General features: G+C 43.1%; 1 protein-coding gene across 3 annotated transcripts; it reads right to left on the bottom strand.

Moving 5' to 3' along the window:
• Nucleotides 1-12,101: 12,101 nt before the first annotated feature.
• LOC121847510 (SLAM family member 5-like) lies at nucleotides 12,102-14,969 on the bottom strand. 3 transcript variants are annotated; one of them, XM_042329068.1, is made up of 4 exons: nucleotides 14,789-14,963; nucleotides 13,236-13,532; nucleotides 12,795-13,076; nucleotides 12,102-12,300 (listed from the first exon to the last, which is right to left on the bottom strand). In XM_042329068.1, exons 1-4 carry the CDS (start codon nucleotides 14,835-14,837, stop codon nucleotides 12,176-12,178), a joined length of 753 nt encoding a protein of 250 aa, XP_042185002.1. In that variant the 5' UTR covers nucleotides 14,838-14,963; the 3' UTR covers nucleotides 12,102-12,175. The 3 variants fall into 3 exon arrangements, with proteins under 3 accessions (XP_042185002.1, XP_042185004.1, XP_042185003.1); XM_042329069.1 differs by having other exon boundaries at nucleotides 12,176-12,587; nucleotides 14,789-14,962; XM_042329070.1 differs by lacking the exon at nucleotides 13,236-13,532 and having other exon boundaries at nucleotides 14,789-14,969.
• Nucleotides 14,970-18,083: the final 3,114 nt, after the last annotated feature.

Genomic DNA, 18,083 nt, shown 5'->3' with positions numbered 1-18,083 from the left:
TGCATCACTGCCTGCTACGGCAATTGCTCGGCCTCCGACCGCAAGGCACTACAGAGGGTAGTGCGTACGGCCCAGTACATCACTGGCCTGCCATCCAGGATATCTACACCAGGCGGTGTCAGAGGAAGGACCTAAATATTGTCAAAGACCCCAGCCACCCCAGTCATAGACTGTTCTCTCTACTACCGCATGGCAAGCGGAGTGCCAAGTCTAGGACAAAAAGGCTTCTCAACAGTTTTTATCACCAAGCCATAAGACTCCTGAACAAGTAATCAAGTGGCTACCCTGACTATTTGCATTGTGTGCCCCACCCCCCAACCACTATTTGAAGCTGCTGCTACACTCTGTTTATCATATATGCACAGTCAATTTAACTATACATTCATGTACATATGTACATACTACCTCAAATGGCACGACCAACCAGTACTCCCGCACATTGGCTAACCGGGCTATCTGCATTGTGTCCCACCACCCACCAACCCCTATTTAAGCTACTGCTACTCTCTGTTCATCATATATGCATAGTCACTTTAACCGTATCTACAAGTACAGACTACCTTAATCAGTCTGACTAAACAGTGTCTGTATGTAGCCTCGCTACTTTTATAGCCTCGCTACTGTACACAGCCTCGCTACTGTTATTCACTGTCTTTTTACTCTTGTTTTTATTTCTTTACTTACCTATTGTTCACCTAATACCTTTTTTGCACTATTGGTTAGAGCCTGTAAGTAAGCATTTCACTGTTGTTTTATTCTTTATTTACCTTTATTTTACCTTTATTTTACTAGGCAAGTCAGTTAAGAACACATTCTTGTTTTCAATGACGGCCTAGGAACAGTTGGTTAACTGCCTTGTTCAGGGGCAGAACGACAGATTTGTACCTTGTCAGTTCAGGGATTTGATCTTGCAACCCTTCGGTTACGAGTCCACCGCTCTAAACACTAGGCTACCTGTATTCGGCGCACGTGACAAATAAACATTGATTTGATTTGATTAACCCTATGTACTGTAACTCTGATGGGGAGGGACTCTTATAAAACCCTACAGTGTGTACTGTAACTCTGATGGGGAGGGACTCTTATATAACCCTATGTTCTGTAACTCTGATGGGGAGGGACTCTTATGTAACACTATGTACTGTAACTCTGATGGGGAGGGACTCTTATGTAACCCTACAGTGTGTACTGTAACTCTGATAGGGAGGGACTCTTATATAACCCTATGTACTGTAACTCTGATGGGGAGGGACTCTTATGTAACCCTACAGTGTGTACTGTAACTCTGATGGGGAGGGACTCTTATATAACCCTATGTACTGTAACTCTGATAGGGAGGGACTCTTATATAACCCTATGTTCTGTAACTCTGATAGGGAGGGACTCTTATATAACCCTATTTCTATAACTCTGATGGGGGAGTGATGCCAGAGAGAGAGGTGGAGAGACGCCCCAATCACTCGGCAGGCAGGACAGACAGGCATGCAGGCAGGACAGACAGGCATGACAGACAGGCATGCAGGCAGGACAGACAGGCATACAGACAGGCAGGACAGACAGGCATGACAGACAGGCATGCAGGCAGGACAGACAGGCATGCAGGCAGGCAGGACAGACATGCATGCAGGCAGGAGAGACAGGCATGACAGACAGGCAGGACAGACAGGCATGCAGGCAGGAGAGACAGGCATGACAGACAGGCAGGACAGACAGGCATGCAGACAGGACGGACGGACAGACAGACAGACAGGCAGGACAGACAGGCATGCAGGCAGGACAGACAGGCATGCAGGCAGGACAGACAGGCATGCAGGCAGGCAGGACCTGCACAGACTCAGGTTGTACAACACACTTGACACAATGTTTGTAACAACAGTTAATTTTTGGACACAGACAACAGAAGGTTTTTCTGCACAGAATTATTGACACAACCATTGTTCTGTGTCGACTTTCCACTAAGCTTGTGTCATTGTTCACCAAAGTCGTTGTAGCTCAGTTGTACAACTTGAGTGTGTACGGCGCAGCAGTGATGGATGGTTTATGGGAAGTGGACGAGTCACGTGTCACCATTAGCAGTGTTTGTGGTGTAGCACTTAACAGAAAATACCCTTGAGATTGAAATAGCATTTCCTCAAAAATACCCATGTACATTGCCTTCTGAAAGTATTCTGACCACTTGACCTTTTCAGCATTTTGTTACGTTACAGCCTTATTCTAAAATGTATTGAATATAAAACTACACACAATACCCCATAATCACAAAGAAAAAACAGGTTTTTAGAAATGTTAGCAAATATATAAAAAATAACAGAGACACTTTGCTATGAGACTCGAAATTGAGCTCAGGTGCATCCTGTTTCCTTTGATAATCATTGAGAGGTTTCTACTACTTGATTGCAGTCCACCTGTGGTAAATTCAATTGTTTTGACATGATTTGAAAAAGCACACACCTGTCTATATAAGGTCCCACAGTTGTCAGTGCATGTCAGAGCTAAAAACAAGCCATGAGGTTAAAGGAATTGCTCGTAGAGCTCTGATATAGGATTGTGTAGAGACACAAACCTGGGGAAGAGCACAAAAACATTTCTGCAGCATTGAAGGTCCCCAAGAACTCATTGGCCTCCATCATTCTTAAATGGAAGAAGTTTGGAACCACCAAGACTCTTTCTAGAGCTGGCTGACCTGTCAAACTGAGCAATCAGGGAGATGGGTATTGGTCAGAGAGGTGACCAAGAACCTGGTAATCACTCTGATAGAGCTCCAGAGTTCCTCAGTGGAGATGTGAGAATATTCCAGAAGGACAACAATCTCTACAGCACTCCACCAATCAAGCCTTTATGGTAGAGTAGCCAGACGGAAGCCACTCCTCAGCAAAAGGCACATGACAGCCCACTTGGAGTTTGACAAATGGCATCTAAAGACTCTGACCATGGGAAACAAGATTCTCTGTTGTATTCGGTGCAACTGAAAATAAACTTTGATTTGTTTTGAACCCAAGGTGGAACTCTTTGGCTTGAATGCCAAGCGTCACACCTGGAGGAAACCTGGCATGGTGAAGCATGGTGGTGGTGGCAGCATCATGCTGTGGGGACTGGGAGACTAGTCAGGATCGAGGAAAGATCAACAGACCAAATTACAGTGAAATCCTTGACGATAACCTTCTCCGCTCAGGACCTCAGATTGTGGCGAAGGTTCACCTTCCAACAGAACAACGACCCTAAGCACACAGTCAAAACAACACCAGATTGGCTTGGAGACAAGTCTTTGGATGTCCTTGAGCCTGGACTTGATTCTGATCGAATATGTCTGGAGAGACCTGAAAATAGCTCTGCGGCAACTCTCCCCATCCAACCTGGCAGAGTTTGAGACTATCTGCAGAGATGTCAACATCCGGCGCCGACAGAGATGGCCGCCTCGCTTCACGTTCCTAGGAAACTAGGCATTTTTTTTTTACATGTTATTTCTTACATTGTTACCCCAGGAAATATTAGGTTTTATTACATACAGTCTGGAAGTACTATTGGATATAAGAACAACGCCAACATTACGAGCAGGAATACGACTTTCCCGAAGCGGATTTTCTGTTTGGTCCACCACCCAGGACAATGGATCGGATCCCAGCCGGCGACCCTAAACAACGACGCCGCAGAAGGGGCAGACAGAGCAGTCTTCTGGTCAAGCTCCGTAGACGGGCGGGCGCACCGCTCCCTACCATACTACTCGCTAATGTCCAGTCTCTTGACAACAGGGTAGACGGAATCCGAGCAAGGGTTGCCTTCCAGAGAGACACAAACATCTCTCTAGTAAGAAGAGGGGCGGGGGTGTATACCTTATGATTAACGAGATGTGGTGTGATCATAACAACATACAGGAACTCAAGTCCTTTTGTTCACCTGACCTAGAATTCTTTACAATCAAATGCCACATTATCTCCCAAGAGAATTCTCTTCAGTCATACTCACAGTCGTGTATATCCCGCCCCAATCAGATACATTGACGGCCCTGAAAGAACTTCATTTGACTCTATGTAAACTGGAAACCACATATCCTGAGGCCGCATTTATTGTAGCTGAGGATTTTAACAAGGCTAATCTGAAAACAAGGCTCCAATAATTTTATCAGCATATAGAATGCACAACCCTGGCTGGCAAAACCCTAGATCATTGTTATTCTAACTTCCGTGATGTATATAAAGCCCTCCCCTCCCTCCTTTCAGAAAATCTGACCACAACTCCATTTTGTTACTCCCAGCCTATAGACAGAAACTAAAACAGGAAGCGCCTGTGCTCTGGTCTGTTCAACGCTGGTCCGACCAATCGGACGCTTCAAGATTGATTGATAACGTAAACTGGGATATGTCCCGAATAGCGTCGGACAATAACATTGATTTGGTGAGCGAGTTTATTAGCAAGTGCATCGTTGATGTTGTACCCACAGCGTCTATTAAAACATTCCCCAACCAGAAACCATGGATTGATGGCAGCATTCGCGCAAAACTGAAACCGTGAACCACAGCTTTTAATCAGGGCAAAATTACCGTAAACATGACCGAATACAAACAGTGTAGCTATTCCCTCCGCAAGGCAATTAAACAAGCTAAGTGTTAGTGTAGAGACGCAATTCAACGGCTCAGACACGAGAGGTATGTGGCAGGGTCTACAGTCAATCACGGACTACAAAAGGAAAACCATCCCCGCGCAGACAACGATGTCTTGCCTCCCAGACAAACTAAACAACTTCTTTGCTCGCTTTGAGGACAACACAGGGCCACTGACACGGCCCCCTACCAAAACCTGCGGGCTCTCCTTCACTGCAGCCAACGTGAGTAAAACATTTAAACGTGTTAACCCTTGCAAGGCTGCCGGCCTAGTAGGCATCCCCAGCCACGTCATCAGAGCATGCGCAGACCAGCTGGCTGGTGTGTTTACGGACATATTCAATCAATCCCTATCCCAGTCGGCTGTTCCCACATGCTTCAAGAGGGCCACCATTGTTCCAGTTCCGAAGAAAGCGAAGGTATCTGAGCTAAATGACTATCGCCCCGTAGCACTCACTTCCGTCATCATGAAGTGCTTTGAGAGAATAGTCAAGGACCATACCACCTCCACCCTACCTGACACCCTAGACCCACTCCAATTTGCTTACCGCCCCCAATAGGTCCAAAGACAACGCAATCGCAATCACACTGCACACTGCCCTAACCCATCTGGACAAAAGGAAAATCTATGTGAGAATGCTGTTCATCAACAACAGCTCAGCATTTAACACCATAGTACCCTCCAAACTCGTCATTAAGCTCGAGACCCTGGGTCACAACCCCGCCCTGTGCAACTGGGTCCTGGACTTCCTGACGGGCCACCCCCAGGTGGTGAGGGTAGGTAACAACATCTCGCTGATCCTCAACACTGGGGCCCCATAAGGGTGTCTGGTATACACTCAGTGTACAAAACATGAAGGACACCTTCCTAATATTGAGTTGAAACCCCCTTTTGCCCTCAGAATGACCTCAATTCGTCGGTGCATGGACTCTGCAAGGTTTCAAAAGAATTCCACAGGGATGCTGGACCATGTTGACTCCAATGCTTCCCACAGTTGTGTCAAGTTGGCTGGACGTCCTTCGGGTGATGGTCTGGATATCATATTATTGAAGTGTATTTAACAAGTGACACCAATAAGGAATCATAGCTTTCACCTGGATTCACCTCCTCAGTCTGTCATGGAAAGAGCACATTCTTAATGTGTTCTTCAATGTTTTGTACACTCAGTGTATAATTCTGCAATTTATTGAAGTTATGATGATATTATTAGCGTTTTCCAACCCACATCACATCATGATGCTCAGCACTTTAAGACAATCCACTTCCAGGTCCACCCATCACTCTCTCCCCCTGTGGATTTTCATTTGCATCTTGCGTCTGCACATCTCCTTCTATCGTACACGTAAACATCTAGCTTACCCATTCCATAGCAAGCTACTTTATCCATGCTTATAGGTGGAGTAAATTAATGAGATAAATGTAAGAACTATGTTGATTTCAAGAGGTAAGGAATTAACGCAAAGGAACTATATGAACAGTTAAAAAATGTTGGTTTGAACCGGTTCAGAATTTTATCATGCTGGTCAGAACACTGGAACAAAAATGACAGGGGTTCTGCTCAGGACGGAACGATTGGAAATACTCAGTGTATATTATCATTACACTATAAATAATTAAGCATTAAAAACACAAGACAGTCTAACAAGGTATTTCCATTCTGGTCGTCGTTCGTATAACACAGGTGGTTCTCCACAAGCCCCAGCTGGTCATGGTGGTTACCAGGAGTGATGGAACCATCATGTGAAACACCAGCAACCTGGTCAGCAAGACAAGCCAGAGGGGGCGTGTTAAACAATAACCATGGGAAGAGGCCACGTCTACTGAACAAGAGCCCCACCTGTTGGTCGTGGTCTCCAAGAGAGGTGCCTGTTTAGACTAGGAAGAATGGGACTGGGGCCTCCGGCTATAAGGCTGAATGACTGATACACTATCTAAGAAAAGAAGACAGATCGCTACAAAGAGAGCCAGTGGGGACGTGTGTAAGTATGAGTGACGGAGGTCAGTGTGCTTTCTGAGCTTTGCCACTTCATCCCGTACAAGCTCACACCGAGACTAGAACTCTGAGACCACTGGCTGGCAAACCATGTGTGGCGGCCCTCGTTGATGAAACTGTGTTTGTAGGCTATACAATGCAGTACCTTACCTAGGGGGCTATGGTTTGAAGAAGGCTCTGCAAACCAACTTACCTCATACCATCAAGTATTCTCACGGCTTACTTCAGATCCGAGCATCACGAGTTCGCTCCCAGTGCTGGGCAATCGTTTTGACACTTTGTATGAATGAAAACTAATGTTGGTGTACTCTTAACCAATCAAAAGGCAGCTAGCTGCCTGCTCCCTACCTACTTCCACAGGCACCTACCTTAGTATGTAACACTTTTCCAGTAGGTTGTATTGGAGAAATAGAGAGAGAGAACAAAGGTGAACGATGATGAAGGCCAGTGATGAAGATGTGTCTAGTGACTTGCTGACGCCAGCCTGGCATGTTGATTCAATATGGCATTGTCCGGGTGGATGGCTGTATATTTCCATCTCGTAGGAGTCACACCTTCGACGTGGCAATGTCCAGGAGGAGATGTTCTCACGGACGTCATGGGGTCACTGTCACCGGAAGAGGTGTGAAGACTGATGAAACTAGAGTCGACTAAATGACTAAACTCACTGTTGTTTGTTACCTATACATAGTCACTTCACCTCCACCTACATGTACAGATTACCTCAAATAGCCTGTACTGCACACTGACTCGGTACCGGTGCCCCTGTATGGAGCCTCGTTATTGTTATTCTTATTGTGTTACTTTTTAATATGACTTTTTATTTTAGTCTACTTGGTAAATATTTTCTTCTTCTTGAACTGAACTGTTGGTTAAGGGCTCGTAAGCATTTCACAGTAAAGTCTACACTTGTTGTATTCGACGCGTATGACAAATAATGTTTGATTTGAATTGAATGTGATCGTGTGAATTAATTTGTCATGTTAGGATTGTTTCACTAGTTCATAAAGAGCCTTGTATGTTGATTTATTTCATTATACTTTAAGTGCTATGGATTCATTGTTATAGAGACACTGTGTTATTCTGTTTGTCCGATTTTTTATTTTATTTTATTTATTTAACCTTTATTTAACCAGGTAGGCAAGTTGAGAACAAGTTCTCATTTACAACTGCGACCTGCCCTAACCCATCTGGACAAGAGGAAGACCTATGTGAGAATGCTGTTCATCGACTACAGCTCGGCATTCAACACCATAGTACCCTCCAAGCTCGTCATCAAGCTCGAGACCCTGGGTCTCGACCCCGCCCTGTGCAACTGGGTACTGGACTTCCTGACGGGCCGCCCCCAGGTGGTGAGGGTAGGCAACAACATCTCCTCCCCGCTGATCCTCAACACTGGGGCCCCACAAGGGTGCGTTCTGAGCCCTCTCCTGTACTCCCTGTTCACCCACGACTGCGTGGCCATGCACGCCTCCAACTCAATCATCAAGTTTGCGGACGACACAACAGTGGTAGGCTTGATTACCAACAACGACGAGACGGCCTACAGGGAGGAGGTGAGGGCCCTCGGAGTGTGGTGTCAGGAAAATAACCTCACACTCAACGTCAACAAAACTAAGGAGATGATTGTGGACTTCAGGAAACAGCAGAGGGAACACCCCCATCCACATCGATGGAACAGTAGTGGAGAGGGTAGCAAGTTTTAAGTTCCTCGGCATACACATCACAGACAAACTGAATTGGTCCACTCACACAGACAGCATCGTGAGGAAGGCGCAGCAGCGCCTCTTCAACCTCAGGAGGCTGAAGAAATTCGGCTTGTCACCAAAAGCACTCACAAACTTCTACAGATACACAATCGAGAGCATCCTGGCGGGCTGTATCACCGCCTGGTATGGCAACTGCACCGCCCTCAACCGTAAGGCTCTCCAGAGGGTAGTGAGGTCTGCACAACGCATCACCGGGGCAAACTACCTGCCCTCCAGGACACCTACACCACCCGATGCTACAGGAAGGCCATAAAGATCATCAAGGACATCAACCACCCGAGCCACTGCCTGTTCACCCCGCTGCCTTCCAGAAGGCGAGGTCAGTACAGGTGCATCAAAGCTGGGACCGAGAGACTGAAAAACAGCTTCTATCTCAAGGCCATCAGACTGTTAAACAGCCACCACTAACATTGAGTGGCTACTGCCAACACACTGTCAATGACAGTGACTCTACTCCAGCCACTTTAATCATGGGAATTGATGGGAAATGATGTAAATATATCACTAGCCACTTTAAACAATGCTACCTTATATAATGTTACTTACCCTACATTGTTCATCTCATATGCATACGTTGATACTGTACTCTATATCATCGACTGCATCCTTATGTAATACATGTATCACTAGCCACTTTAACTATGCCACTTGGTTTACATACTTATCTCATATGTATATACTGTACTCGATATCATCTACTGTATCTTGCCTATGCTGCTCTGTACCATCACTCATTCATATATCCTTATGTACATATTCTTTATCCCCTTACACTGTGTATGACAGTAGTTTTTTTTGGAATTGTTAGTTAGATTACTTGCTCGTTATTACTGCATTGTCGGAACTAGAAGCACAAGCATTTCGCTACACTCGCATTAACATCTGCTAACCATGTGTATGTGACAAATAAAATTTGATTTGATTTGATTTGATTTGATTTGACCTGGCCAAGATAAAGCAAAGCAGTTTGACACGTACAACAACACAGAGTTACACATGGAGTAAAACAAACATACAGTCAATAATACAGTAGAAAAATGAGTCTATATACAATGTGAGCAAATGAGGTGAGATAAGGGAGGTAAAGGCAGAAAAAAAGAAAAAAAAATGCCATGTTGGCGAAGTAAATACAATATAGCAAGTAAAAAAATAAAATAAAAAAATAAACACTGGAATGGTAGATTTGCAGTCGAAGAATGTGCAAAGTAGAGATAGAAATAATGGGGATGCAAAGGAGCAAAATAAATAAATACAGTAGGGGGAGAGGTAGTTGTTTGGGCTAAATTATAGATGGGCTATGTACAGGTGCAGTAATCTGTGAGCTGCTCTGACAGCTGGTGCTTAAAGCTAGTGAGGGGGAAAGTGTTTCCAGTTTCCAACTGTCCGATGACGGATAGTTCAGAGAGTAACAACACAGTCTTATCATACAGTGGGTGTAGGGATTAGATTAGAGAACGTGTGTGAAGTTTATGCCTTTTGTTCTAATGTTTTGGGCCATTCAAAGTCATGTTAATTAAACAATGGGAGATACTGGGATCGGGCGCTCTGGGAAGAATTAAAGCTGGGTTTAAATGTTGATCATGGAGTCTTTGGTTAACCGATCTCCTGATGTACTTTTTTAGGTGGTACATTTTCTATGCTGTTAAAACTCGGGATATTTGCATTATTTTTATGTAAATATTTCTGGTATGTACTATTACTCACATTTCTGAGTAATATTCCTTGAATTAATATTTAGTGAAATGTCTAACTGTAAATGTTCATCACAATCACCTTGTCCATTAGTAACCTCTTAAGGTTTTGACAATATTCTGAGTGATGAAGCAAGGCTTGCTACATTGGCTAAACCAACTGGTGATATGGGCCTGTAGCATTCACATGATAATGGAATCAGATGGTATATCATAGTAGAGTCATAGACCTCTACACTAATTCTCTGTCATCTTCAGACAAAGTGAATTTTCCCCCAAAAATGGTCAAAAATGTAAGTCAGTGTTTGGGGCAAAAAGCCCCCAGGGAAATCAATGCAAGTTAATGGTACCTATGTTAACATTTTCCAAATCATGTCCAAATCATCAATAAGTATCTTATTTGAGTTACACAATCAATTTTGAGATACTTTCGGATGAATTGGACAGGAGGGGTGAAAATAAACAGAGTGGACGAACGTCAAAACCTCATCCTAGTGAGGATATTAACAGTGAGATGTGCATTGTCATTCTGTTACGATATTTAAAGCTTACGATTTTTAAAGCTTATCGATATTTAAAGCTTGTCACGATTTCTATTTTTAGTTTTGTACCTTTATCTTTCACTGCATTGTTGAAAATGACCCGTCTGTAAAGATTTCACTGTTAGTCTACACCTGTTGTTTACCAAGCATGTGACTAAATCAAATTTGATTTGATTTCATCATACTGGGTATTAAGAAGAAACAAATGGCCCATACACATGTGATACTGTATGCTATGCTATGTCATGTGATACTGTATGCTATGCTATGTAATGTGATACTGTATGCTATGCTATGTCATGTGATACTGTATGCTATGCTATGTCATGTGATACTGTATGCTATGCTATGTCATGTGATACTGTATGCTATGCTATGTCATGTGATACTGTATGCTATGCTATGTCATGTGATACTGTATGCTATGCTATGTCATGTGATACTGTATGCTATGCTATGTCATGTGATACTGTATGCTATGCTATGTCATGTGATACTGTATGCTATGCTATGTCATGTGATACTGTATGCTATGCTATGTCATGTGATACTGTATGCTATGCTATGTCATGTGATACTGTATGCTATGCTATGTCATGTGATACTGCATGCTATGCTATGTCATGTGATACTGTATGCTATGCTATGTCATGTGATACTGTATGCTATGCTATGTCATGTGATATTGTATGCTATGCTATGTCATGTGATACTGTATGCTATGCTATGTCATGTGATACTGTATGCTATGCTATGTCATGTGATACTGTATGCTATGCTATCTCATGTGATACTGTATGCTATGCTATGTCATGTGATACTGTATGCTATGCTATGTCATGTGATACTGTATGCTATGCTATGTCATGTGATACTGTATGCTATGCTATGTCATGTGATACTGTATGCTATGCTATGTCATGTGATACTGTATGCTAGGTCATGTGATACTGTATGCTATGTCATGTGATACTGTATGCTATGCTATGTCATGTGATACTGTATGCTATGTCATGTGATACTGTATGCTATGCTATGTCATGTGATACTGTATGCTATGTCATGTGATACTGTATGCTATGTCATGTGATACTGTATGCTATGCTATGTCATGTGATACTGTATGCTATGTCATGTGATACTGTATGCTATGTAATGTGATACTGTATGCTATGCTATGTCATGTGATACTGTATGCTATGTCATGTGATACTGTATGCTATGTCATGTGATACTGTATGCTATGCTATGTCATGTGATACTGTATGCTATGTCATGTGATACTGTATGCTATGTAATGTGATACTGTATGCTATGCTATGTCATGTGATACTGTATGCTATGTCATGTGATACTGTATGCTATGTCATGTGATACTGTATGCTATGCTATGTCATGTGATACTGTATGCTATGTCATGTGATACTGTATGCTATGTCATGTGATACTGTATTATGTAACGCCATGTTATGTTATATTACGTTTTGATAACTTGTAAAATGTAAAAAGTACTTTTATGACCTAATCTTACAGTGACACAGAGCAGGAATCACGTTGTCTAAAAAGACAATACACATGATTCTATCCATAGTGGAATCTGTGCCTGATGTGGACAGTGATGACAGCAGAGATCATGATGACCAGCCCCACAGACACCAGGATGATCTTCAGCATGCACATAGACATGCTACCAGCAGGGGGAGACACTGGTTCACAACAAACAAACAATATGTTACAGTTCCTCTCACAGATTAGACACTTCCTCCTGTTTGCACTTCCTCCTCTGTGTCTGGGGATGCTAGTAGGTGCCAGGCACACTGGTTTTGTCAAGAACTCCAAGACTGCTTGGTTTTTCAAACTGAACAATTTATTGTTGAGCTTGGACATCCACACAACTTGACACAACTGTGGGAAGCATTGGAGTCAACATGGGCCAGCATCCCTGTGGAACGCATTCAACACCTTGTAGAGTCCATTCCTGGATGAATTTCTGCTGTGAGTGTAAAAGTTGGGGTGAAACTCAATATATGGAGGTGTTCTTAATGTATTGTGAGCACACACACACAGGTATGTTAATTCATACATATAGTTAGAATATAGTTCTTAATGTTTTGTACACTCAGTGTACATCAGACATACCGTATTTAAGATGTCTATTTGTGTGTGTGAGTGTGAGTGTGCGTGTGCGTGTGTGTCTTACCAGATTTCATTGGACAGAGTTCCACTATCTCCTTGGTGTCGTTGGCCCAGCTGACTTGGTTGCTGTGGTTACAGATGATGGAACCCCCTGCCACATAGACAGAGAGCAGGGGGACAGTGGAGGTCTCAGCCCCTCTACTCTCTCCTCCCACCTGAGAGCAGGTGCTGCTGTTACAGCTGGAGGTGACAGAGGTTTTCTGGCCTCTGCAGGTCACAGTCACGTTACAGTTGCCATTGATGGTGGAGTTAGAGTCCAATGTCAGGACTGGAGGCTCAACTCTCTCTGAAAACAAATAAAACCCCATTATTGTTTATATATTAATCTGAGTACAGGAGCTAGAGTACTAATGAATATGCATTTAACCTGAACTCTATTGATCTATTGATTGATACTGTAACTGTGTCACGTTATAATAAATTATAAAAAACTAGTCAAACATACCTTGGAGAACTAACTGGTGTACAATAATAGTATTTTCTTTGTCACCACTCACTACTGCAGTATAAGGTCCACTGTCTCCTTCCTGTATGTTCTTCAGTAGCAGAGAGAAGTTTCCCTTATAAAACTCAACCCTGTTGTTGTACCCAGGAGACACTCTCACTGACAATGTGTCAGTGCATCTTAGGATATTAGCTGATCCGAAGCTCCACTTGAAAACCTCCAACTCTTTCAGTTGAACATTTTCCTGGACATCTAGACAAATGTCCTGTCCCTTCAGCACAAACACAGAGCTGAAATCTGTGAAATAAACACACAGAATAAATAATGTGATGAGGATGATGAGGATGATGAGAATGGCATAATGAGGATGAATCCATAATTCCACAAGTATTAATGACGGCTTTGTGTTATACACAATCATGTGACATAGCAAGCTCTTATCCTGTGTTTAAAGCCTTATACAGAAATGATAATTACACAGAAAATGAAAGTAATTGTCTGAGGATTGTTGTAGATCTGACATAAAAATAAAAAGGGTCAGTTTGATGAAAAAGCTTTAAATAAAGGTTATAATCCAGGTCATGTCACAAACCACATGGCCCCAAATCACATTATACTAGAGGAGAACAGGCTACTCTGGAGAATCATTCTTCTTTAAGAAAGTTTGATCAAAGCTGAATGAATGTCTGTAGACTACTTTGAATCAACACTGTTTTACTCAGGAAGATCTAGATATGTCTGTAGGCTACTTTGAATAAACACTGTTTTACTCAGAATGATCTAGACATGTCTGTAGACTACTTTGAATCAAAACTATATAACTCAGGAAGATCTAGATATGTCTGTAGACTACTTTGAATCAACACTGTATAACTCAGGAAGATCTAGATATGTCTGTAGACTACTTTGAATCAACACTATAAAACTCAGGAAGATCTAGATATGTCTGTAGGCTACTTTGAATCAACACTATATAACTCAGGAAGATCTAGATATGTCTGTAGGCTACTTTGAATCAACACTGTATAACTCAGGAAGATCTAGATATGTCCGTCGTTTTATTGGGTATCTGTACTTTACTATTTATATTTTTGACAACTTTTACTTTTACTTCACCACATTACTGAAGAAAACAATGTACTTTTTCCTCCATACATTCTCCCTGACACCCAAAAGTACTTGTTCCATTTAGAATGCTTAGCAGGACAGGAAAATGTTCCCATTCACACATTTATCAAGAGGAGATCCCTGGTCATCCCTACTGCCTCTGATCTGGCGGACTCCCTTAAGAAATAAAACATCTGGTTTGCTTAATATAAGGAATGTGAAATGATTTAAACTTGTACTTTTCATACTAAAGTATATTTTAGCAAATACATTTGCTGTTGATACTTAAGTTTAATTGTTTTACTTTTACTCAAGAAGTATTTTACTGAGTGACTTTTACTAGAGTCATTTTCTATTAAGGTATCTATACTTTTACTGAAGTATGACAGTTGACTGCTCTTTATGAGGCCCAGACAACAGAACCTGAGAGAAACACAAAAGCCTACCTGATGATGCTATGCAGGTCAGCAATCCAATCCCTAAAAGGAGAGACATGGTGTTGAGATGGTGCTCCAATGAATATAATAGATAGGTAGACGGACGGACAGATTAACATATGAAATGTTTGCTTCTGTCTGTGTTTCCTGTTGAGCAACTTCTCTTTTCTGGCTCAACCCACACTGACAGCAGTAACACCAGTGGGATAGGTGTGATTCATGATGATTCATTGTGTGTCTTGCAAGTAAAGACAACTTGTAACTAAAATCGAGCCTGTGTTTATGTGCATCTCCCCAACAGAGAAATTCAATTCATTTACAGGACATTTCTGTACTAAATAAGATGCAACGGTAGAAAACTATAGATTCAGGGATCAACAACATTTGAGCCATGTTTGTTCAGGCTTTTTCATCTAAGTGAAAATATAAAACAAAAAATATAGTGACGACAGAATAACAGTTGTTCTTATGGATTATCGGGTCAAAGTGTCCACAGTATATTACAAGGTGTGTGACACCCCTCCCTCCTCTCAAGGGGCCGGTAGGGGGAAGTTGACCATAGGTGAATTTCCCCCACTGATGGTAAAGGTTAGGATTGTGGGAGGGGAAGCTGATCCTAGATCTGTACCTAAGTGAAACTTCACCCTACACTCAGTGGGCCATATACTCTGTACTGGTATTAGAAGCTGCAGTCTTTCACTCTCAATCCAGTAACCAGCTCCAGTACCTAGTTCAACAACTAACAGTATCAGGTGACTGAACACTTCCATCTTCAGAAATGAAACATTTCTTTCTGCTGTTCTGTTCTGCCTCACTGACTGTCATCCTGGAACCACGTACAATAACATTTAAATGATATTTTCTTACGGTAATGTCACAACATGAAACCTGCAGTTCACAACTTGAATGATACATTGAATAGTAAACACGTATCTAACGTGAGCCAGAACATTTTTGATTTGTTTGACTCCCTGTCAGGTGAGTCATTAGGGGACATTGGCTATTATAGTAAATAAAGAAACTGGTAAATATCAGCACATGATTATCAAAGTTTAGGTATTTATGACACAGGCAACATCCTGGAGGAGAACCTGGTTCAGTCTGATTTCCACCAGACACTGGGATATGAATTCCCCTTTCAGCAGAACAATAACCTAGAACACAATGTCACATCTACACTGGAGTTGCTTACCAAGAAGACAATGAGTTTTCCTGAGTGGCCGAGTTACAGATTTGACTTAAGACTTCCTGTTAATTAAGGCTGTTTTCAAGGTTTTAATGTTAACCTACAAAGCATTACATGGGATTGCTCCTACCTATCTCTCTGATTTGGTCCTGTCGTACATACCTACACATACGCTACGGTCACAAGACGCAGGCCTCCTAACTGTCCCTAGAATTTCTAAGCAAACAGCTGGAGGCAGGGCTTTCTCCTATAGAGCTCCATTTTTATGGAATGTTCTGCCTATCCATGTGAGAGACGCAGACTCGGTCTAGTCCTTTATGTCTTTATTGAAGAGTAATCTCTTCAGTAGGTCTTATGATTGAGTGTAGTACGGGCCACAGGTGCGAAGGTGAACAGCAAGGCACAGGTGAGAAGAACCACCTTTGCTGACTCTGCCTGGCTGGCTCCCCTCTCTCCACTGGGATTCTCTGCCGCTGACCGTATTACTGGGGCTCAGTCACTGGCTTTCGCTCCCATGCCGTCCATAGGAGGGGCGCGTTACGCCACGCCAGGCTTTTTTCGCTATACTCGACTTGAGTGGGTTCTTGGGCTCTTGCGGTAGAGGAGATCTTCGGGGACTATACTCAGCTTTGTCTCAGGGTAGTCTGTTGATATCTCTCTAGTGGTGTGGGGGCTGTGCTTTGGCAAAGTGGGTGGGGTTATATCCTGCCTGGTTTGCCCGTCCGGCTGAATCGTCAGACAGGGCCACAGTGTTCCCGACCCCCCCCACCACCTTATCTCAGCCTCCAGTATCTATACGGCAAAAATCTATGTGCTGGAGGCTAGGGTCAGTCTGTCCTATCTGGTGTAATTCTCCTTATGTGCTGTCCTTTGTGAACTTAAGTATGCTCCCCTTAATTCTCCCATCTCTCTCTCTTGAACACCCTCCTGGAGGACCTGAACCCTATGACCATGCCTCAGGACTACCTGGCCTGACGACTCCAGGCTGTCCCCAGTCCACCTGGTCGTGCTGCTGATCCAGTTTCTGCTGTTCTGTCTGAGGCTATGGAACCCTGACCTCTTCACCAGACGTGCTACCTTGTCATGCTGCTGCTCCAGTTCCAACAGTTCTGCCTGAGGATTTGGAACCCTGATCCGTTCACCTGACGTGTTACCTTGTTTTCGTCTCTCTTGGGTTATATCACTTTGGTAACATTATTCACTCAGTTTAATGTCTGTGTATTATTAAACTAATGTGGATTTTACTTGTTGATCTTGTGTCTTGATGATCTTCTAATCTGCGTCCGTCTACAGTGCCCTTTATACTCAGTGTTTCGGGGATTTTGCTCAGGTGTTTCCTGTTTCCTTTTGTAATCATTGAGAGGTTTCTACAACTTGATTGGAGTCAACCTGTGGTAAATTCAATTGATTTGACATAATTTGAAAAAGCACACACCTGTCTATATAAGGTCCCACAGTTGACAATGCATGTCAGAGCTAAAGGTTAAAGGAATTGCTCGTAGTGCTCTGATATAGGATTGTGTAGAGAAACAGACCTGGGGAAGGGCACAAAAACATTTCTGCAGCTTTGAAGGTCCCCAAGAACTCAGTGGCCTCCATCATTCTTAAATGGAAGAAGTTTGGAACCACCAAGACTCTTTCTAGAGCTGGCCGCCCTGTCAAACTGAGCAATCAGGGGAGATGTGCGTTGGTCAGAGATGTGACCAAGAACCCGATGATCACTCTGATAGAGCTCCAGAGTTCCTCAGTGGAGATGTGAGAATCTTCCAGAAGAACAACGATCTCTGCAGCACTCCACCAATCAGGCCATAATGGTAGGGTGGCCAGACGGAAGCCACTCCTTAGTAAAAGGCACATGACAGCCCACTTGGAGCTTAACAAAAGGCACCTAAAGACTCTGACCATGGGAAACAAGATTCTCTGGTCTGATGAAACCAAGATTGAACACTTTGGCTTGAATGCCAAGCATCACGCCTGGAGGAAACCTGGCATGATGGTGGCAGCATCATGCTGTGGGGACTGGGAGACTAGTCATGATCGAGGGAAAGATGAACAGAGCAAATTACAGAGAGATCCTTGACGAAAACCTGCTTTGGTCAGGACCTCAGACTGTGGCGA

The sequence above is a fragment of the Oncorhynchus tshawytscha genome, linkage group LG10 (assembly GCF_018296145.1).
Source record: "Oncorhynchus tshawytscha isolate Ot180627B linkage group LG10, Otsh_v2.0, whole genome shotgun sequence".
Lineage (NCBI taxonomy): Eukaryota > Metazoa > Chordata > Actinopteri > Salmoniformes > Salmonidae > Oncorhynchus > Oncorhynchus tshawytscha.
Note: the sequence above shows the minus strand (reverse complement) of the source record. Positions and strands in the feature narration are given on the sequence as shown.

Bases quoted from the DNA above. Each gene is read 5' to 3' on its own strand.
- LOC121847510 (XM_042329068.1), bottom strand. From the start codon at position 14,837: ATGTCTCTCCTTTTAGGGATTGGATTGCTGACCTGCATAGCATCATCA. The intron at 13,533-14,788 runs GTAGGCTTTTGT...TTTATTTCACAG, and splicing joins GACCTGCATAGCATCATCAG to ATTTCAGCTCTGTGTTTGTG. The intron at 12,301-12,794 runs GTAAGACACACA...GTTGTGAACCAG, and splicing joins ACTCTGTCCAATGAAATCTG to TGTCTCCCCCTGCTGGTAGC.